The 21956-nt window shown below is 43.8% G+C and overlaps 3 protein-coding genes across 11 annotated transcripts in view; 1 reads left to right on the forward strand and 2 right to left on the reverse strand.

The window, feature by feature from the left end:
- The window catches only part of ALPK1 (alpha kinase 1), a 34881-nt gene extending 32124 nt beyond the window's left edge, over nt 1-2757 (reverse strand). Inside the window, exons 1-2 of one of the 6 annotated variants that reach the window (XM_072928882.1) lie at nt 2520-2757; nt 2156-2243 (exon numbers count right to left, since the gene is read on the reverse strand). The gene's annotated coding sequence lies outside the window, so the exon portion shown is untranslated. Of the gene's footprint in view, nt 99-1627; nt 1807-2155; nt 2485-2519 lie in introns of those variants that run through there. The other 5 variants (XM_072928885.1, XM_030272135.4, XM_012573239.5 and 2 more) reach the window with 5 other exon arrangements.
- A 13-nt stretch (nt 2758-2770) lies between these two features.
- Nucleotides 2771-6288, forward strand: TIFA (TRAF interacting protein with forkhead associated domain). Its single transcript, XM_030272146.4, has 3 exons — nt 2771-2895; nt 3123-3230; nt 4965-6288. Exon 3 carries the CDS (start codon nt 5088-5090, stop codon nt 5649-5651), a length of 564 nt encoding a protein of 187 aa, XP_030128006.4. The 5' UTR covers nt 2771-2895; nt 3123-3230; nt 4965-5087; the 3' UTR covers nt 5652-6288.
- An 891-nt stretch (nt 6289-7179) lies between these two features.
- AP1AR (adaptor related protein complex 1 associated regulatory protein) lies at nt 7180-20064 on the reverse strand. Of its 4 annotated transcripts, none has more exons than XM_030272142.4 (10): nt 19813-20064; nt 16576-16624; nt 15971-15997; nt 15513-15538; nt 15033-15129; nt 14232-14330; nt 12316-12374; nt 11331-11404; nt 10452-10580; nt 7180-9581 (listed from the first exon to the last, which is right to left on the reverse strand). In XM_030272142.4, the coding sequence occupies exons 1-10, from the start codon at nt 19887-19889 to the stop codon at nt 9316-9318; spliced, it is 903 nt and encodes a 300-aa protein (XP_030128002.4). In that variant the 5' UTR covers nt 19890-20064; the 3' UTR covers nt 7180-9315. The 4 variants fall into 4 exon arrangements, with proteins under 4 accessions (XP_030128002.4, XP_002196422.4, XP_032604171.3 ...); XM_002196386.7 differs by having other exon boundaries at nt 12316-12377; XM_032748280.3 differs by lacking the exon at nt 14232-14330.
- Nucleotides 20065-21956: the final 1892 nt, after the last annotated feature.

A 21956-nucleotide genomic window follows, 5' to 3' on the forward strand; every position in this document is an offset into this window, starting at 1 on the left:
CTTGTCTTTCGTGTCCGGTCACACATTGCCATCTACTGGCTCCCACTCCTGTGCTCAGAGTGCTTGGGTGGTTTGGAATGAGCAAAGGGCTGTGAGCAACCTGGGGTTTATGGCTCTAAATCACTCAGCTCTTACTCAGCTCCTCCTCAGTGACCCGGCAGGTCCCTGAAGGACACTTTCGGGTCACCCCTGTGCCATCATCCCACGACAGGGCAGGTACAGCAGCGCCCTGCCCAGCCCATGTGACAGGTGACAAGACACGAGTGAGGGATTTAACACCAGGGAAAGCCAGCAAACAGGGCTCATGTGCCTGGGGAGACACTCCTGGGGTATGGAGAGGGCTGGGGGGGACAAGTGCCCACCCACTGCATCACAGCTGTCCCCCGTGTGACACAGGCTAGTGTCCTCCTGTGCCAGAGCTGGTAAAGCACCACTTCTGCACATTTCTGCCCCAAAACTAACCCTCAGTGCACCCAAACCCACGCTTGGCACAAGAGGCGCCAGCAGGTCCCAGCATCTGCCTCAACGTTTGCCTGGTGACACTAGGGACAAGCTAGTGCCAGTGTGTGGGAACACTGGTGACCAAAAAACCACAGGAATTATACTCACACACAACATTCACAGCTGTTGGCACCCTTTACACCTGAAGTCACCGGCAAATCCGAGCACCGCATGGACAGTTTTGCTAACCAGGTTCAAAATCTGACCTTAAGAGAGAGGGACAGAACTGTGGAAATCGCAGCACAGCAGAAATCAGGCCAGATTTCCTGATGATTCAGCAGGGTGAGGATACTTTGATCATGTAAACTTAAACAGCAGAGACAAGGAGAAAGTTTCAGACTTGTCTGGACTGATGCTGGTCTCAAATGCCCACAGAAAGGCTTTTATGCTGTAACAGAGACAGAACTATAAAAGGACATTTTTCCCAATTGTCCAAGAAATGTCACCAGAGCATTCCTAACTCATAACCACTCCCAAAGACGATTAAGAGACTATGCTTCCTATAACTCTTCTGACCCACCATGAAACGGCCCAGAAAGAGAAAGAAACACATTTCCCCTCACTGACTCCTGTTTCCTAAGCCAATTAGGACTGACAGCAACATAAAAGTTTCTGGTATTTTCCCATTTCCCAGATTTGCCTGTGTAGGCTCTGGAGTTACAGGAATCAGTTGTGAGAAGAATAACACTCCGTCACAGCCACATCAAAACCACCTCGGTCTTCCAGGCTGAAAAACACTAAATTACCCCAAACACCACATTTATCCACAGTTTCGCTTTCAACCGAAGAAATTTCAACTAAAAGAAGAAGTTATTGTAATACTGGAATGACCTCTACTACAGCACAGAACAATTTTAGCAGGAAGATTACCCAAAAACCCCACAAGCACAGAGTGCCTGCATTTCTTTTTCCTTATCAAGGGCAAATCTGGAGCTGTTTTACTGAAGCTGGCAGCATTTCAACTGACTAGAAACTTACTGAAGAGAGAAGCTGTAAATCTAGTTTCTGCCCTCCCCTGTGCAAAATCACACAGAGCTATACTTAAATCATAAAACAACACAGGAACATGCAACTAATTTGATATTACACAATCCTACAGGGAAAAAAAGGAAAGGTCCTTACATACCTCAATAGATACAAGTATCAAAATAATCTTATCAGAAAAGTTGTCTGATGACCTGGGACTTGGCTCTTTCCAGAAACAAAGGACTGACAGGAATTATAACTATCGACAGATGCAATAAACAGCAGGGTTGCGCAATTCTGGACTTTCCAGAAGGCAGCAAAGTATTTCATTTTTCTTGTGTGAGCACACAGGCCCAGCCCTGCCTGCTGTAAAAAAGGCCTTCACGTGTGGGAGAAAGTTGGAATAATTTTTTCCTTCTCTGCTCTTCAGCACAACTTCTTGCAAAACACAGTTTAATCCCTTTTTTTTTCCTTTTTTTTTTTTCCTGATGTCAGGGAGAAGAGCCCACAGAATAGCCGTAGTAGGCTGCATACAGATAAAAGTCATTCCACAAGAACTACAAGAGAACTTATCAACCCACAAGTCATTTACCTGTTTGCTGAAGAGATAAAAAGTGAAAAGCAGTTTGTATGAACAGAGGCAGAATTTGCCAGCCCGTGCCCGAGCAATCAAACCCTCAGTACTTACTCGCTGTGCAGGCACAGGGAAGGGAAGACACGGAATTTTCGGGATCTGGATGGAAAAGGAACAGGTTTGCTTCGCCACCGCTCCTGTGCTGGGGAGTGACACAGGTGAATATGAAAAACCAAGCCGCTGGGTAAAGAAGAATCCACGGCTGTCTCAGGATTTGTAAAGGGAGATAAAAAGAGAAGTAAGGAAAAGTTTTCAGATCACTTTGGACCATCGGCCAGGGGAAGATTAGGCTATTTGCCAAAGGCGGCGCAATGAACCTGAACTGCGGTTGCTTAAAGCAAGCAACTAAATATTTTAAAATAATCAATTTAATAATATAATCAGGTCAACTGCTATATGCTCATAGCGTGCCGCTTACCAAAGCGTTTTACTCCTGAAAGTGTTCATGTGGGGGGGGAAAACCGGAATTATTTTGTCTGACAGCTGAGCCCGCGAACTTGTGATCCCTGACACGGCTCTGAACACACGCTCAGATGGCCCCGCAAACCCCGGACAGACCCGTGGCTATCCCTTTAGTGCTGTAATAAATAATTTAACTCTTAAAAGAAAAAAAATTATTTTTCTCCTTTATTTTTGAAGACGTTCCACTTCCGGCCCCGCGGTGCCCTCGGCGCTTCCCGCCCCTGCCCCGCCCGCTCCAGCTCCTCCCGCCTCAGCGCTTCCCGCGGCTCCCGCGGGAGTTACCGGGACTGAGGAGCCGCTGCAGCCCCGGCAGCTGCCGGAGCTCCCGGCAGGTGGGGATGCGACCGGGCCGGGCTGGGCTGGGAGGACGTGAGGGGAAGGAAGGGGGCGGGATGTCGCCAAGCAGTTCCCGTGGGTTCGGTCCGGGACATCCCGGGCTGTGGGGTGGGAGGTGGCGCCGAGCCTGCTCCGGGAGCCGGGGCCGGAGCTCGTATTCTCAAGGCTTCCCGTTGTTCTGCTGCCTCTGGAAGTGGGGATAATGGCACTCGCTGTCCCCTAGGAGAGGATGAGGTGAGACCACGGTGGGTTTGGCTCCGGTGGAGGTACGGAGGACAGAGCTGTGAGAGAGATCTACAGAAAGTTTCTTCCTCCTGGCCAATGCTCTCTCGTAAGTAGAAACTCCTTCAGCATTTACGGGAAGGAATGTTCAGTATGCTCCTCCACCTCGGCAAGCCTCTGGGGCAGCACTGGGCAGCCGTGAGGGGATGCCTGAGGTGATTGTGGATGTGGATGTGAAGCGGGGAGATCCTCTGTGGGAGCTGCCGAGATCCAGGTTCATCAGTGGGTGCTGCCGAAGCAATGGGTGGCTGTTCTTTTTTTAAATCACATTTTTGTAATTCTGTAAAACTCGGTAATGTGAACGAAAGTGGCAAGGCACAGAAGTGCCTCTGCGGGCTGAACTGCAAACATAATGAAAGTGCTCAGTGGTTTTCCCCCTCACCCAAAGATGACCTCATGTAATATCCCCTTACTGGTGCAAAACAAGGAAGGGCAGAGCTAGACACGGGGCCGGTCCTTCCTGGCCCACAGAGCTGCTTCCAGCATTCCAGAGAGACCTGGGAATCCACAAGGAGGAGGGACTGGTGATGGTGCCACCACAGCTTGGCTCCCAGATGGCAAAGGAGTAACCTGCTACCAGGGCATCTGTCTGTATTCCTGCCAAAAGCACAGATGATATTTCCTAGCTTGTTTTAAAGGGAGCTCTGCTGGAAATTCTGTGTTTTCACTCATCATCTGTGCTGTTGCAGCCTGCTTCAGTAGCTAAGATGAGCTTGCTGAGCTACTGTGTCAGAACTGTGGCTGATTTTGTGTTTAAGGTGCAGAGGAACCAGTTTTGAGGTTTCGCACAGAAAATCATGCACTAATACACCACCATGCACTATGCTTGGTGTTTGTGTGCAGCGTGTAAAAACCACAAGTCAACTCCATCATCACAAAACACAATCATCACTTCATTGCAGTGATGATTCAGCTACTCATAAAGCTCTGAATGGAGCTGGTGAGCTCCAGATCTGTGTGGGACACACTGGGAACTTACAGCAATCTGGATGTAGAAACATTTGCTCTGTGTGATACCAGTTAAATGGCCGCACACATGTTTCCCTGGTGAGTAACTGGGAGCTCATTTGCTGGTTTCTACTTTCAGACAGCAAGACTTTTCTTTTCAAGGCTCAGTTTTAGTGCGGGAAGATGCTGGCCTTGCATTTAGAGAACCAGATGGCAGCCTTTCCTGAGCTGGTTTTATTGGGGTGCACTGCAGTCGCTCAGGCCTTGGAACAGAATTTGTTTCCTAAGTATGTGGTCTCTATGCTGCACGTGAAGAACTTTAAAAAACAGCACAAAACTATCAAACCCAAGAAAAGTAAAATTTTTTAGCACTTCCGCAGCAGCAGAGAGCTGGGATTTTCCAACAGACAATGGGGAAATAGCTAGAGGTGGTGACAATTCCTCTTTTAGGTCTCGTGGACAGACCAACTTTTGCATTCACTTTTTATGCTGTCCCAGCAGTCACTTCTAAACACTTTTTCCATGCAAGAAATCAGTTCGGTGAGCCCAAGGAATGCTTTATAAATATTTGAATTACCACTGCCTACACACAGACTGTTGGTAAAAGTCCCTTGATACCTTCCAGCCACAGGACACACCGAGAACAGAGCGCACAGGCCCAGCCACTAGTGCCTAACTCCATTTTAAGTCTGTCAGGCAAATCTTACTGCTAAATGACATATTTCTTGCAAAGATAAATCTGCCTGTGAGACCCTCACAAAGAGCTTGCTGGCAGCAGTGGTCAGTCGTGGCTGCTGAGCTCCAACTCACGTGCTTTCATCATGTTTATTGTCAGGTATCTGCAGGTTCTGTCCAGTGTAGAGCAGCACAGGAAATATTTCAGTGCCACGCTCAAACCAGTTTGTTGGTTTCCACGCCGTGATTTTGCCCTCTCCTGGTTCTGAGGGCTCCTCTCGTCATGAGCTCCTTCGAGGAGGCCGAAACAGAGGAGACGGTGACATGCCTCCACCTGACCTTTTACCACCCTGGCCAGGGCGAGAAGATGATGTTCCGCTGCCTGGATTTCTGCAGGCGCCAGCAGGTCCGGGCGGACGACACAGCCAAGTTCGGCCGCGATTCCAGCCTCTGCCGCTACAGCCTGATGGACACCCGCGTCTCCCGCATCCAGTTCTCCCTGCAGTTCTACAGGAAGCTCCACACCTCGGAGTACGGCTTTGAGGTCAAGAACTTGAGCAAGAAAACCAAACTGACTGTCAACCAAACAGAACTGAGTTACTTAAACAAAATCGAGCTGCCCCTGAAGTGCATCATCTGTTTTGGGGACTACCAGATCCTGGCAGAGATTCAAGAAGGGGAGGCTGTGGATTATTTTGAGATTCACTTACACTTGGCTGAAGCACCCATCTTACAAGAAAGGTGCCTGCCATCCCTGCAGCCTATACCTGAGAATGGCATTTCTCCTTCCTTTTCTCTTTCCCAAGGCAAAAGCCCCACAGAGATTGATGAAAACGAGCTGTACTAGCGGGGGGAAGGAGGCTGGATCAGGTTTTTTAGTCTCCAACATACACAGCTCTCACCTCAGCCCGGTGTTCGTGGCAGTGCTCAGTGACTGCTGCACATCAGTCTTCTTGGTGCTTTCAGCACATGCATTCCACAGCACTGCTCCACAGAAATGGATTCCTGCCACTGCCTTCACTGAGGGCTCTCTGATGCCCAGAAAGGTGTGAGAGGTGGGAGGGTCACTCAAATCCATGGCAGCAGGTTCGAGCCGTGGCCACGTGCCTTGAAGGGACATTTAACAGGCATTAATACAGAGCATGCACAGCAGGGTTTTTGGTCCCAGCCAAGGGGTGACACAGTGTCTTGTTGCATATTGTACTTTGTGCTCTGCTTTGCACACCAAATTCCAAACAGTATTTTTTGTGAGCCTAGGTTGTGACTTCACAGATTTCGCAACTTAGAAATGCTTTGTCCTTTTGAATTTATGTTTTTATTAGCTTCAAAGCAAGGTTTCTTTTTTATTTCTACTTATTTAATTAACTTTTTTTTTTTTTGCAAGTTAACTACTTTTGCTTGTGATGTAGACAAACATGTAGCATCAACGATCATGGTCTATAAAAATCCACATTAGTTTTGCAATAAATATATTTTGTTCTGTATTAAGGATTTGCTCCATTATATAGCTGCAATCTAGAAGAATTTTTGGAGAATAAAATTATTTCCAGGACCATCCAGATAAGAGACTGTCACTGGCACTATTCCAGGATTTCCAAAAATGCCATCACTCCAAGGTAAGAATTTACTTAAACACTTTCAGGAAGTTTTCTACCTCTACTCCTCTACCCAAACCTCCCTTAATGATTTTCTTGTCTTTTAAGCATTTTTCAGGTTGTTGCAGTTAAGTTTTTCTTCGTCAGGGGCTCAGCTTTTCATTGGCATTTGGCTTTTTTATTTTGTCAAATATTTTAGTTTGCTTGAAAGACACACTGGGGAAGAATAGGAGTTACCCATTTTATCATCCCTAAATATTAGGATGTATTTCAGCATTAATCATTCCAAGAAAACCATAATTATAACCGAGGGGAGGAACAGCTGATATTAAGGCAACCAACCACAAGTGTGAGAAAGCCATGGGAGAGGCTATGAAACTCAAACACAGGTTTATGTAGGATTTGTCTGTTCATCTCCTCTGTGACAAAATTACTTTGTTGCCATGTTTTCCACTCCTGGAACCAGGCTCTGGTTTCCAAACAACAATCACTTGCTCAGCTGTATTTACTTGAGGTAAGAATCAACTGTAAAACACACATTAAAAAATGAGTTGTCTCCTATGACTACATTGATCTGACCAGCAGAAGGTCATTTACACAAGGAAGGTTATTTTGCCTTTAAAGGGTGTGGCTACAGCTGCTCATATCCAACAGGAGAAGGGCTCCATGCTCCAAATTCTTCAGGTCTTCTGCAACAGGCCCCCAGAAGGGACACTGGGATTCAGCAAGGCTCTGACATGGCTGCCACAAACCCAGAAACAGATACCACACTGTCGAATGTAAGACTTGCTGAAAATTTTAATGACTTTTCAATTTGTCCAGATCGGCATTTTACAGTACCCTTGAACTGCTTCACGTGAGCTGTTTACAGAATCCCTCCGTTTCTCAAATACCCACAGAGATAGAGAATCACTTCAGAAGTCACCCAGCGTGGTGCACTGAGCACTGCAAATGTTCTCATTAACCATGGCTACAGAACATGCCCATCACAGAAAAAGCTGGAGTCAGCCTCTTTTTTCCTAAGTGCTTGTCCAGCTGATTGACTTCTTCAAGGCATGGTCAGGACAAGGTCACCTCATGTTCCCTGGCCAGGAGAAGCAGTGAGAGGGGCAGGGGAGGTGACAGTTTCAGCAGGTAAAAAAACCCATGTTATTTACATATTGAGGAAGTTGCCTTCCTTCCCATAGGAATATATTATACAAAGAAATATCCAGAAGTCACACAGCAGTAGCTTAGGCCAAACCCAAAATATACATTTGATGTGTACAGGTCTTTAAAGCTCATTACAAGTATTGCAAATATAAATAATGGCAGTAAAATATTTTCAGTGACACAGCTACAACTGAAGAGATGGAATGTTACCAACAGGATTTATCTGTTCTCTAGGTTATTTGTACACATTTAACCCCAGTGTGCAGTATTTTCGTTCTTTATCCTCACTGTAATGACCCAAATAGTCTAAATAGCTTCAGATGAGCTAAACCACATTTTTCACACAACTTTCACTGACAAATTCAGGTCTGATGATTGACAGAGCAGGTTCATTACTTACCACATGTTCCCTTTTACTCCAAAACAAAGTTAAACCCTGTCACCCTTTTTCCCCTGGAAAAATGAGACAGCTGCACAAAATAATGGCAGAGTAGAATGGCTTTACTTTGAAACTTTGGGGAAAGCTTGAGATCTGCAAGTACTTTGCAGGTTCTCTTTTGTTAAAAAGTAAGATTGACATGGAATACCGGGGGAGACCACACAGCACAGGACAGCAGTGGTGCAGTCACTGAATATGAATACCTCCTTGGATTTCAGTCCCTATTAGCAGGATTAACCATCCACTTGAGAGGCACAGGAAAGGCAGAGCATTTCAACACACTGTTAAAACATGAATTTTTCTTCTTTCCTTTCAAAATGCAGATATAGAAATTCAGAAGTCTTTAGGTTCTTGTTCTTCCCACCCCCAGCAGCAGAGCCATCATCCCTCCCCCACTTTGTTCACTGGATGTTGCTTTTCCATAACTGTTCTGGTCCAGTGGAATTATAAATTTTCCACAACTGAGGAATTTTAAGGACCACATAGTAACAGAGGTTGGTCTGTTCAGGGGGGCTGGGAAAACAAGACTTTGGTCCTCCCAGTTCTCCACTGGTTAAAATTCCCATTTTACTGACACATATAGAGAATTTATATTTTATTTTTGCTCTTCTATCTAGCACACGCTTACTAAGTCTGGCATGTTATTATAGAAGGCGGTATCTCACCTAACCTGATGAGTTTTACTATGTTCATTGAGGTTAACCGTGCTTAGCGTACAGTAATAAAAAAAATAAAATAAATGGAAAAAGGACAACAGAAGACTAGGAAGGCTTTAAGCTAGACAGGGGAAAATCTGAAAATTTGCTATGTGTCAGATTTGTTTTGCAGCTCTTACTTTTGCACCCTCTAAACAGCTGAAGAGCAAGTCAAAAAGCACAGACCGGAAATAAAAATATTTTAAAATTATTTCTCTATCTTCAAGTATTAAATAAATTATACAGGACTGTTTCTGAGATAAATATTAGGCCAATGATGAATTTTAAAGCAAAATCAATAGAATCATCATCCAGGAAAGAAAAGGCGAGTTAAAATATAGATAAGTCAAAGCTATGAAGCTCCAATTACTGCAGATACTTTTATCTTAAATCCAGATACCCAGAAATATACACAATAGAATCATCCCAGTTTTCACAAAAGTGGAGAAGGTAGATGATAAAATTGCACTTAGTTCTGAATCCATCCGGACAGCGAGTCGTTCCAGTCGCTCGCCGATCCGCGCGTAAGAAAAAGGGAAGCGGGTTCCAAAAGAGCCAAGTGGCTTTGTGGCTGATTCCACTTCCCTTTCCAGCATTTGGTCACGGGCAGGGGCCGTGCTGGGATGGTCACTATCTGTCCTGGTGCTCGGAATCTGACAGCCTGACATCCGAAGCCGACAGTTCCAGCACGGGGTTGACGAAACCGGCGTACTCGGAGTTGCCGTTGTCGTCCACGGCGGCGCTGACGAAGTCGTTCTCCCACTCCAGCCCGTTGGAATCGTCGGAGGCTGAGGCTGGGTGGCTCCCTGGCTTCCTGCTGTTGAATTTCAGCGCTGCCCGCAGGATGTCCTCCTCCGTCTTGGAGCGCTCCCGCACCGGGATCATCCTGTTCATGCCTGGCGTTTAACACACGTGCGTGAGAAACACGTCCTGGTGAGTTTGCACCTAACTTCTACGTTTCTGCTAGGAGAAACGAGGGTGGAATTTGGACAGATTGGAAAGGTCTTCAGTTTGTTTAATTCCACGCTAAATATGGTTCTGGCCGCTGCTCAAAGACATCTAAGATTATTCTGATTTTGTCAGTAATTAAAGACATTAATCACCTATTAGATTGGCTAAAAAACAATCTCTTGCTTATTTTTGGCAAGCCTTTCAATAGTCAAGGTCTCAACATTTTGGATAAACTTTCAGCTAAGAGCTTTTGCAGGTTTAGTAAACAAAAGAGCAGGTATTGGCAACAATGAGGAAATGCAGAAATACACAGCAATGATACTGCTGTATGATTGCTGGGATACTCCTTGGAATGCAGATCCAAGTTCCCAGTGAATGTTACAGTACAAGTAATAAGGGTTTTTCCCAAAATATTGAAGTCAGACTCCTGACCAACCTCCACATTTTGAATGGAAGAACAAGCTCTTCCTCTGCTCCTGGCTCATGAGAGGGCAGCATTTCTTTACCATTACTTTTGTCAGGAGTCTACAAATCACTGCCACAAAATGCAGGGAAATGAATTCATTTATCTAGTGGAGTATCCTAATAAATGAATTAATTTAGTAGGGATCTCTCCACATTTATCAAACATAAGGAATTTTTTCAGTAAAAATAATTTATAGTTTAACCATTACAAACTTGTCAGAAATTCTATCAGAAACAAGTTTTAAATCACCTTCCCTTTTGAAAAAGACAAATTTACAACGAACGCAGCTTAAATTGACAACATCTTTAACTCTGGAGTTCAGGATAAACCTGAAATGCAGGATAAATACCTTCTTCATCCTCCCACTCTAAATCCAAGGAGGTGCTGTCATCGTTCCCACTCACTGATTTGGTTTTGGTCATCAAGTCACAACTGCTCTCTGTGTTGGGTGTCAGCACTGTGGCATCAGATGAAAGCCCTATTTAAAAAAAAACCCCATAATGTATTTAATGTATTTTTAATTCGTAAATGTACTTGAATTTCAGGTTAAACATGCAAAAGTAAAATTTTAAATTAAGCTCTCATCGTGCTTTGTGGCTCTTTAAACCTCAGGAATGCTGGAAAAGGCACTTTATCAGTTCAAAGAGTAATCAGTAGCTTATAAATAGTCAATATCACTGAGATATTGCCTAATTAGAACTAGAAAGGAGTTTAATAAGCTGTAAGCTGGACTTGTATGAAGACTTGTAAAAATAAAACAAAACCCAAATCAACCCTCTCCTCCCCAAAAAACCAAACTACTCACAGTTATCAATCCTCCACCTTAGTGGTTGTCATGTACTGTCACCAAAACTTACAGATAAAAGCTTAGCAAATAGTTCTCCTCTAAAATGTTAGTGGAATTTTTTAGTACAGGCAGGCAAATTTATCTCTTGCACGTCATTACAAAAAAATTAAGCATTATTATGCTTCTAATTACTTTGCCAAGAGATGTTTAAAAAAGCTATAAACACACATCTGCATCTTCAACTGGTTTTATAAGAAATGTTCTCCACTATCTTTTATTTATCAGATAAAAAAAGATCAGATTTTTAAATTACAGATAAATGTATGCACACTTTATATTTGTGTGTATAAAAATAAAACTATAAATAATCTGTGTTTATCTAGAAAAAGAAGCAGCATTCTGTGCCTCTCAGGGTCCCTTAACATTTAAAGATGTGCTTACTACTACTTCGGAAAGCTTCATACTGGAATTTTGTATTCCTTAGGAAAGGGTCGAGGTCTTCCTCTGCCACAGAGCTGCAAGAACACAATTTTTATAGCTTTAGAAACCTCCAAAGGTGCCATCAAAAATATGTTAATCCACATGCCCCCAGCTCTGTGCTACAAATCACATGCACCCTGAACTAAATGTTTTATAAAATCATCTACAAAATGCCTTTCTATTCCTATTCACCACATCCTCTCCCAGTCTGTGCTTCTGCTCAATTTTTATTAGTATTTTCAGTTAAAAATCAATTAAATAATTCAAAACAACTCTTTTCCTCTCTTCATCACTTTAGATAAAATCTCCTTAATTTTCAAATCACTTTTTAAGTAATGCATTCAAACCCTGCTCCTGCAGTCCATTGATTTTAAAATCTGGCCAGTTCCTACTCAGTTTTCTCAGCTCCTATTCTAAGTGTGCTTCCATAGCAAAATTCCTCCTGTCCCCCATGTCTTCAGTGCATGAGTTTTTTCTAAACTCAAACACCATTCCACTGTAAATGTCTCCACTTTTTTTTTTTTTAGCTTGTTTTCCCCACCATCACCATTGAACACAGAAGATGGGAATGAAGAGACTTAAAAGAAATAAATACTTAAATATTTAATAAATAAATATAATTAAGAATATTAATGAAGGAACAGGCAGACTCTATAAACCATTTAAATAGTGTGCTTCTATTGGGTTTTTAAAACAGGCTCTGAACAATAAAAATATGTTTATGTTAGCTGAAATTTTACATATAAACACCTTCTTAAAATACACCACTGGATTTTGTGTGTGTGTAAATATCTGTTAGCAGCTGGGAGTAGCACAGTATGCAGCAGTCTAGTAACTCCAGCGTCAACCAGAGTGAACCCAAAATACCCCCTAGCTTTCCAGATGAGGAACAGGAGTACAGACAGGGAAAAGTCTCAGTTTTCATGAATAAAATTTGGTCTCTTACCTCTGGAACTCTCCATTGTTAACAGCATGTGCTCTCTGCGTTATCCTGTGCTGCCTACGCTGCTAGCGAGAAAAGCGAATCGTTGAAAAAGCTGAACACTCAAAACAGAGCTCTCAACACTTCATCCTATTTTATGCACCCCCCAAAAAAAGCCCATCAGTTTTTAGAAAGATGGACACCACCTCAGTCAGGACTGCACCTGTTTTGTCTCCTTTTCTTCTTAAAGTGTTTTCAGTGCACAACAAACACCTGGGTGATGTTCGATTTCTTTTGCTCCATGCCCAGGAACAGCCACCCTGCCATTTGAAAGATAAATATTTCCTACAAATCCTTTCATCCCTGTGCAAAGCAGTGCTGCCATCTCCTCTGGCTGTCTCCATCAGCACTAAGTGCTTCATCTATATTAATAACAGCTTTGCTGCCTTGCAGGGCCAAAAATATTAATAACTTTGCTACTGTCAACTTCATCTGAGAACTGTTCTTTGCTTCGGGTGTGAGGAGGTAACTGCACTGGATCTGGTGCTTTTCAATCCCAAGAGGATGACGGTGGGTGGTGTTTTCTGGCACACTTTGCATCTTGGATATTTAAGTAATAGTAATTGCAGGTGGAAATGAGCAAATGGGGAGTGTAGAGAAAAAAAGTGGAAGCAGAAATATCACGTTGTGCTGGTTAGAGGTGAAAAGATTCAAGAACGCAGAGAGGAACAGACAGAAGTTTGGCACAACACAGTCAACAAATCTGTCAAAATCAATTACTGACACATGCATCGATTTTCTTTCAGGATTCCTATACCCACTTAATACCCAATATAGATTATCTCCCCATTTTGCCAGGTCACATCCCAATATCCAGCACTGCCAGTTCCAGGACACACACATATTAAAATTCCCTGCTGTTACAGACACTGACATTTAGTAGGGCAACATCAGCAAGCCAAATGAGCTTTCAGAGAGCTTGCCATACTTCCAGGGAAAAAGCAATTTTCCCATTTGTGCCCACAAACAGCAAGGAGATGAGTGATGCATTCAAAAATAGCTTCCAGTTCATCTAGAAGGGCTAAGTGCTCAATGCATATCTGGACAAAAACGCTTCCTTAAAATCCTTATAATCCTTATGGGTTTTGAGGAGGCTGTTTGAGCAGGAGATAAGTGGTACTAATTTTACACCACGAGGAAATTAAAATCTCTACAATCCATTCTGTCTTAGGTCCTGACTAAAAGAAGTGCATATTAAAAATACTTAAAGACAAGAAATACAGCATTTCTTGCACAGAACTTCTACAAAAATCCGTTAACACGATTAAAAAAAAAAATCTACTTTTGCTGGCTTTTATATAGATCAAAAGTGGTAAGAAAAAAAATCCAGCAGGCAAAAAGTCAGAAATAATTAACCCTCCCACACCAAATGGCAAGGGGAGAGAAAGAAATGTGAAATGAGAGCTATAGGTAGTGACACAGAAATTAAATGAAAACTCCAGAGCAGGGTCTATATGAAACACAAAGATAAGGAGCAATACAGTGCACAAATATATAAAGTATATTTTACAAGTCTAAATGATGTCTGAATTAAACGTGTGCTTACTTTCAGGGGTATTTTTACCCCAAAGCCATCACAGATCATTTTTATATTTAAGATCAGTAACTTCTGCATATTACATAAGAAGAGTGTGAAGCTAATTATAGATTAAAATTATATCTCATTCAAAATCTATACTTGGCGACAGAAGCTGTTTCAAACAATTATGGTGATTTTCAGCTGCTCCAACCAGCTGTACTTTCAGATCTTGTATTTCTCTCTCTACTTGGCAAGCCAAAGCCTTGTCAGGTCTCCTGAGATGGAAAGGGTATCAGGGAAGTCTGCATAGATGGGAACAGGACAGAGGCTCTCATATATATTGGGGTCTTTTCCCCCTCACCTCCAAGAGCTTTTTCTGCTTTGCTGCCCTGGCTGCTTGACGTTGTGCAGCATATAAAGCCTCCTCTTCTAGTCTTAACTTCTCCTCTTGTAAGGCTAACTGTGTATGAACAAAACAGTAATGGTTAACAAAAGCAGAACCTATCTATCTTCCTATTAATAAAGCCATAAGTGCGAGAAAACAAAAGAAAAGAAGCTAGGAAAACAAAATAAAACAAAATTGACTACAGCTAAAGCATTAACTGGATTTAACAGCTTCCCTCCCCACAAGCAAACAGCCCAAGAAATTTAGTTAACTACTGAGAAAAGATTTATTATTAGTGAACTGCTGTAATGCTTTTTTCTATTTTATCATGGACTGCACAGTGAAAGATTTAAAGATTTTCAGTTCCATAGGCACTTTAATCTAAAGTTCATTCAAGTTCTACATTGTATTCCACATCATATTCCATTAACTGCTGCAGCACTAACACAGAGTAACAAATTATGTGGGTTTTTTTTCCTTAAGAAAGTTGTGGAGAAAATTTAGCACACGAAAAGTTGAATCAAGATTACTCCCCATTTGGTCTTGTCACTGAAAAAAGGGTCCAATTTAAGAGATCCTGGTCAGAAACCCAGCCTGTTCATTCCATTTTTCATCTAAGAGCTATTAAAAAGAAGTAATTTGTGCACCTAGTAGGCTAAAAAATACCAACTGATGAACAAAACCCAATTGTTCCATGTGAGTGGAATCTCCTAGTGTCCATGACTCATCCTAACATTTTTGGAAGAAAAACCATTTGTACTCACTGTGACCACTTACCTCTGTCTGAAGTTTCAGATCAACAACTCTCTGCTTTTCAGCGATGGAGTCGTAGTGTCTCTCTTTCAGGTCTGCAATTTCTTCCTCAGTCAGAGGCCTGGGGAAACACAAAAAAGCTCCATCTATTATTCATGCATGACAACCCACATCTGCACTTTGACTTATCCGTGTGGTCTTTCCTGACCAGTCCTTTAAGGCAGATCCAACAGGCTGTGCTTGTGGCCTGCTCCTCCTGAAAGTTCCAGTTTGTTCCTCACTCTCACAATATATATTATTTATATCTTTACAGAAAGTATATTTTCAGAATCATCTCCACTAACAGAACTACTGGGATAGAACCATTACCGTCACTGCAGTCCATATCTCACTTTTGTTTTTCCTTACTTGTTTTTGTCCCTCATTTTTCCCTTACTCGATTTTGTTTAGTGTTCACAGTGGGACAGCAGAGGGAAGGAGAGGTCCTCAGTCTCAAAGTCTTACCTGTGACTGCTTCCTGGGCTTTCCCCCTGTTAAAATAAATAAAAAAAGAAAAGTCTTATTTTTGTAAATACAGAGCACTTCCAGAACTTCCCTTAGCAGAGCAACCCACGTCCATTTCTGTCTCAGACTGAGGACACTTGCTGAGTCTTATGCAGGAGCAAATTCTCCTTTGAGTCTTTCCAAACACACTTTCCCCCCACACCTCTTCTTTTCTTTCTTCCCAAAGTCCATAGTGGCCCCTTCCTTAATGGGTTATTTCCCATACTCTCCAAAACCAATCTCTTAGATCTTTATCCAAAGCCTTAAATTCATATTTCCAGTGCAAGGAAAACTGAAAGTAAAAAAAAATCCCATTATTTAAGTCTATAGCTCATCTTAAAGTAGGAGGAAGATTCAGATGTTGGAACCATTTTTAAGGATTTTAAAAGCAGGTTTCACATAATGCCCCAGGTACTCACCTCATCACTTTCCACCAGATTCTCAAACTGCAGAGGAAAAATAAATAATTTTTACAGCTCAATATAATGAGTCACTAAAGACACACAGTAAATATGATTATATATTTTATGTGTCTTGTAAAAACAGTACTCCAATTCTAACAGAGGCACTGTAACCCTACTTTCAGAGGAATTTTATTTTTAGAGTTGGACCTTCTTACCAATGTCTCACCTCCTAAAAGGAGAAGAGTCCTAATTAAATAACAAGCATTCTAAGCTGCACAAACTTATCCAGCAGAAGTTCAGCTGTCACATAAAAAAAAAAAACAACAAAAAAAAAAAACCCAACCAAAAAAAAAAAAAAAAGGCAAATTGAAATCGTCTGTACTGGTTTTCAGTATAGTAATCTTAAATCTAGTCAGTGCATCAGACACAGAGGTCAGTACCTACAGCAAAACTCCTTATTGACCTAAAATCTGGGAGGAGAATAGCACCTCCTTTTTCCAATCTGGGCTGGAATATCCCGGAATATTTCAGTGTTTGTGAACTGCAGAAAGTGTTAAAGGCATTGCTAGGATTCAGATTTTCATACTTTTTCTTAAATAGCTAAAAATCTAAGTACTCACCTCTATAGTGAAGTGTTCTCCTGTTGAACATGTTCTAAAATACTTGGATCTGGAAAAATAAGTTTACAGTTAGACTGCAGAAGACTCTTCCATACACAGCAGAAGGTAAATGAGCCCGAGAACTTAAAATAGATTTTAAAATATGTTAAATATAAAATAACAACAAAATCTTTATGTGTTTAGCACATTGACTCATTAACTGGAGCTCTGCATCCCTACTACAGCAGACAGAGGCAAAAGCATGCAAGCATCTTCTGTAGAACTGGGGAAAAAAACAAAAACCCAAGAGATGAAATCACTGTCAGGATGCTGGACTTGACATTTACAGACTATTAGCATGTTCTGCAATCCCTGTAATACATTTTTCCTGGAAAAATCATTGTTCCAGGCAATTTCTGAAAATGCTGTTGCTCACCACGGCACTTAACTCTTTCCTGGCACCTTGTACCTCATCAGTGTTAAACGATACATTTTATTTTGACAGCTTGGCTGAGCCTCAGAGAAAAACATCCAATAAGAGGTCAAGGAAACACATTTAAGCTAAAAAAAAAAAAATTATCACGCTCTAATTTTATACAGGGTTTCTTCCCGTGATTCTTTATTAAGAATTCTTCCTATTTTATTTTAATTCTTTTGCAGAGGACAGTTAGCTCTGTCCTCTACAAAACCCCACAAAGTGTTAAGTTACCTGAACACATTTTTACCTAGCCACGGAGGTTTGGCCATCATCCAGAATAACATTCTAATGTAAACACTCTTCAGTGCAACATCCATTTCATCGAACTGTTTCCAAAACCAGGGTTTCCAGTTACCAGTGCTGACTGGTGCAAGGAATAAAGCCAGGGCCTCAGGGATTTCTACACTTGCACGAAAAGATCGTTCAGCACTTGCAACCAACACCAACACTGTGACACACCAGCCAAAGCCTGAATTGTTTTAACCGTATCCTGTTTCATCTCCATCTCATTTTCCTTTGGAAGCCAGTTAAGGGAGTGTCTCCCCTAGCAACTTGTTGCACTACCCACTGGTTCCTTGTTGCACAATCTTTCCTGCCACTAAAGAACCTTTTCCAGAGAATTCACTGCTGGGAAAGCAAAGAGGAAAGGCCACTTTCCTCTCTGGAAATCAAGTAGTACGTGACAAGGATAATTGGGACATGTGGCATGAGCACTTAGAGTATTTTCACTGCTGCCCTTCTCTGTAATTTGGTGTGCAGGAGCCAATACCATTAAGCATCTCATCTAACAGCACTCTTAACAGGAAATTGTTCCAGGGCCATCTACACTGTTACCAAACGTGTCATTCCAGTCTGCAGCACCAGACTTTAGGTAAACTACTTCCAACTTCCCAAGCACTCGATCTGCAGTCAGCTTAGCTGCAAGAACTGAACAGCAAACTAAATGCACTGCAAGCTCCCTAAGTGTCATCACAAGCGGCCCAACAGCAAAGCCAGCTTTAGAAGAGCTACTCTTTCAGCAGCTCCTTCAGCTGCTTGCTGAACAGGGCCTCAGTCCCAGAAAACTGAATTCTGTGCCAGAGTTTGAGCCCATAAATCGCAGAATTACAGAAGCTTGAGGTCATTAGGGACACAAACAGAAGACCCATCAGCTTCACCCCTACCCAAAACTTCATGTGAAGTATCAGCAACCTATGAAAATGTTTGCACTTTTTATAATTCTCCCTTAAGCTCTACTTTTCCATTGTTATATATATATAAAGCACAATTCCAAGCAAAGGCAACTTACAATATTCCAGGATATAAAAACACTTACTAAAAACTGTATACTTAGTTGTTTAATTAGGAGTTTTATCTCTTACAGGCAAATCTTGGAGCATATAAAAATAATGAAGCTAGGGTGGGGGGAGGATCAGAGTGATTAAAATAATCATTAAGTTGATAAGTTACATTTTTACATTATGGTGTTCCAGAAACAGCCAAATGTGGACAATGTGGTATCAATCTAACTTGTAAACTTTATAATAAGCCATATTTTACAGTTTTGGTTTTAACAGAATTCCCTGCTGAATGGAAGGACAATAACCTCAACACTGATACTGCTCTGTAAACTACCACCACCACATCCAGAAAACAAACCTGCTCTGAAACACAGAGGCCAGCAGTTCTCTGTACATTTTATATGCTTCAGAATTTTCACTGCAGTTTGTGCAACACCTGGACAATTAGACAATCCCGCAGCAGGCAGTAAGATTTGTTTCACTGGTAAGGACAGCCTGCTATTGGACTAATAACATATGCAGGGGTTGCAACTAAATTTCTTTGTCACTAAAGTTGTCACTAGATTTGCCTGCTGAAAAAAGGGGTATTGGCATGTAGAAGACTCAACAAAACACACAAGAAGAAGAAGCTTTCAAGCTGTGCAGGAAGAAGCTTTCAAGTACTGCCTGGTGTTCTCAAAGCACAACAAACTGCTGCTTCAGTGCCAGCTGTCAAGGCATTGGAAGTGTTCTCATCCCCTCTGGTGAAGCACTAAAAATACAAGCAGGTATCCTCTACATGAACTGCTCTGGTTTTTCACCCCTGCCTCTGAGAAGCAGCTTGTCTGGAAGGTGAGACTTGCCTGCCAGAGCTGACGTGCAGCAAGAGACCACGAGCTTGCATCATGTAAAATGCTCAGCAGATCTGCTGAGAACGATTTCTGTCCTAACACATCAGAAATAAGTGATCCAGTACTGGGCAGGATATGGAAAAACCTCAAGCACTTCCCGTTTGCAGAGCGCTTTTCCGTGAACTGCTCGTGGCAGAAGGAAACACGTTTCCAAGAGATAAGAATTTGAACCGCTCTGCAACAGACATGAGTTCATCTGAACCATTCTGCTCCTGATTTATCCCAACAGCGTCTCAGCCTCTGACTCACAGCGAAGACGAGATCACATTGCAGAAAAACCGGGTGTTTTTCCATCTTTCGCACAAGCACGGGCCGCCTGCACGGCTTTCGGCGACTGACCTGAAAAAGCCCTCTAGGCATCTCCTGCCGGAAAAACACCGGGGCTAAGGAGCCGGTGACCCTGGAAGCCCGGCGGGCTCCCGGCGCCTCCATCCTCCGGGATGCCGCGGCTCCCGAAAGGAACGGGCCACGGGCACCGGGCGCGCCCAGACCCCGCATCCCTGCCCACCCTGCCACCCGCTCCGGCCCCACGGGGAAGGCGGAGCCGCCGGGCCCGGCACCTCCCCGCCCCGGGGAGGGGAAAGGGGCAGCCGCGCTGGCTGCTGCTCACCCTCCGCCGCGCTGGATGCGGCCGGGATCCCTCCGGAAGAACAGCCCGCAGCACCACTGCGCCCAGCAGTTCCCCATGGCATCCTGCTGGCCGCAGCTCCCGCTGCCCTCCCGGCGGGCTCAGGCCGCCCCGGCCGTGGGGAGGGGCGGCCGCGGACCCCCGGTAACAAAGGGCCGGCACAGCCTCATGGCTGCGCAGGGACGGGCGGTGCTCGCCCCGACCGCCGGCACCGCCCCTGCCACCGGCGTCACCGGCGACATCGGCCCGCCCCTCGCCGGGACCGTCCCAGCCCGGCAGAATCCCGCCCCAAAAGCGGCTTCCCCCGTGGCCCTGCGCGGTGGGGTCCTCTCACGGTAGCCCGTGCTTTGACAGGAGGAAAATGTGGCAGGGTCCCCGTGGGAAGGATGGAAAATCGCGTTTTGAAGGAGGGGAATCCCGCTCAAGGTCCCTGTTATGAGTGGGAAAAAGGGGTGTCCCCCAATTATCGAGCCTTGACTGGGTCAGTGCCATCGAGGTAGCAGCACCTGCAGCACACCTGGAGCGCAGGCACGGTGTGGTTTAGCGAGGTTCTCCACTCATTCTTGGTCTCTCTGGCTTCTTAAACCACAGCACCACACTGACACACGGGAACGCGGAATCACGGAACGGCAGAATGGTTTGGGTTTGAAGGGACCTCCAAGCCCATCTTCTTCCAACTCCCTGCCATGGGCAGCAACACCTTCCCCTATCCCAGATTGCTCCAAGCCCTGTCCAGCCTGGTCCAGGACGCTTCCAGGGATGGGGCATGCACAGCTTCTCTGGGCAACCAGGGGCTCTCCACCCTCACAGGGAGGAGTTTCTTCCTAATCTCCAGTTTAATATGCAATCTACTCTCTTTCAGTTTGACCCCACTCCCCCTTGTCCGTGGTAAATTAATGGTGTCATTACAAAGACGTGGATTGCTCCTTTCTTTTAACGGGTCCGAAAGTCTCTCAGCAGTGGAAGGGTTAATTGGATTCCAAGTCAGCTCTCCATTAGCAGCACAGGACAGATGCCAGGACCCAGAGGAGCTGCTTGCTAGGATAGTGATGAGCAGCAGAAGGTAGGAGGAATATAATAAATCACTGCCAAACACACTCCGATGTTGTTCTTTCCCTGGAAATCTGAGGTCAGCCTGGAAAAGTGCATTACTGTGATTGCATGCAGGGAGAGAGAATGAGGGTGAGGGAGACATAAAAGCAACCAGGAATTAAGTGCAGAAGGTGATGCCTATCAGTGTGACTCAGGAAGAAGGTTCCAGAAAATATTGCTGGGATATATGATTCCTCATTACGCTCTTTTCCAGGAAATTGACATTTTGGCAAGGTAAATACTACTCCTTTCCCAAAGAGCGACGTTGCAGTATTCCAGCCTGACAGGCGTTCATAAATTCCTTCAGAGAAATAGAACACCTTTTTTTCCACAGTACCCTCAGCTATGACATAGAGGCCACCCAACTGAAGCGGAAATATTGAGAATATACACGTGGAACGGCTTAGTTTCTGCAGTTTGTTCCTGGAGGTGTTTTCCTACATGTGTCCTGCCATGCCACTCGGGCCCAGAACATGAGAAGTCAGGGTTAGCAGAAGACTAACTTGTGCACTGAAGGTGAAAACAAGTGGTATTTGCCATGGGTTGCTACATCCACCAGTGGATGGAAGGAACAGGGGGATGCTGGATTAAGAATGTACTGGCTGAAAATACAAGTAAATACAAGTAAACCCACAGGGATGCTTCAGCTTTCCTTCCTCTCAAAGGGAGCAGGTGTCCTCTCAAAGGGAGCAGGTTCATGCACGGTGTTACGTTGCAAACACGAGCAGGCACTGCCAAGTTTGTAAGATAAACTGCACAGTAAGGCCATCGGCACAGACATCTAAAACTAAATTATTCCGCCTTTTTCACGGCTGATCCTTGGCAACATCAGCAGCCTCCCATCTGCACACGGAACAGCCATTGCATGGATTCAGGCTGGGCTTTTAAACACGTCGCTCAGCCCACCGCGCAAGGGACAAGGTTGCTTAGCACGCTTTACGTGCCCTAGCGGCTTTAAGAACGCAGCTTTTATAACATTTTATTCTTAAAACATTTTATGAGGCCTTTTAACGAGCCTTTCCTCCCAGCTGCCT

This window comes from Taeniopygia guttata, chromosome 4 (genome assembly GCF_048771995.1).
Source record: "Taeniopygia guttata chromosome 4, bTaeGut7.mat, whole genome shotgun sequence".
Classification (NCBI taxonomy): domain Eukaryota; kingdom Metazoa; phylum Chordata; class Aves; order Passeriformes; family Estrildidae; genus Taeniopygia; species Taeniopygia guttata.

What these genes read in the sequence shown, in the direction of transcription:
- AP1AR (XM_002196386.7), bottom strand. Translation starts at nt 19,889, where the DNA reads ATGGGGAACTGCTGGGCGCAGTGGTGCTGCGGGCTGTTCTTCCGGAGG. An exon ending in GAGAACACTTCACTATAGAG is followed by an intron (nt 15,998 to 16,575) that starts GTGAGTACTTAG and finishes TTTCCTCTGCAG; the next exon opens with TTTGAGAATCTGGTGGAAAG. An exon ending in AACAATGGAGAGTTCCAGAG is followed by an intron (nt 11,405 to 12,315) that starts GTAAGAGACCAA and finishes GTGTTCTTGCAG; the next exon opens with CTCTGTGGCAGAGGAAGACC.
- TIFA (XM_030272146.4), top strand. Translation starts at nt 5,088, where the DNA reads ATGAGCTCCTTCGAGGAGGCCGAAACAGAGGAGACGGTGACATGCCTC.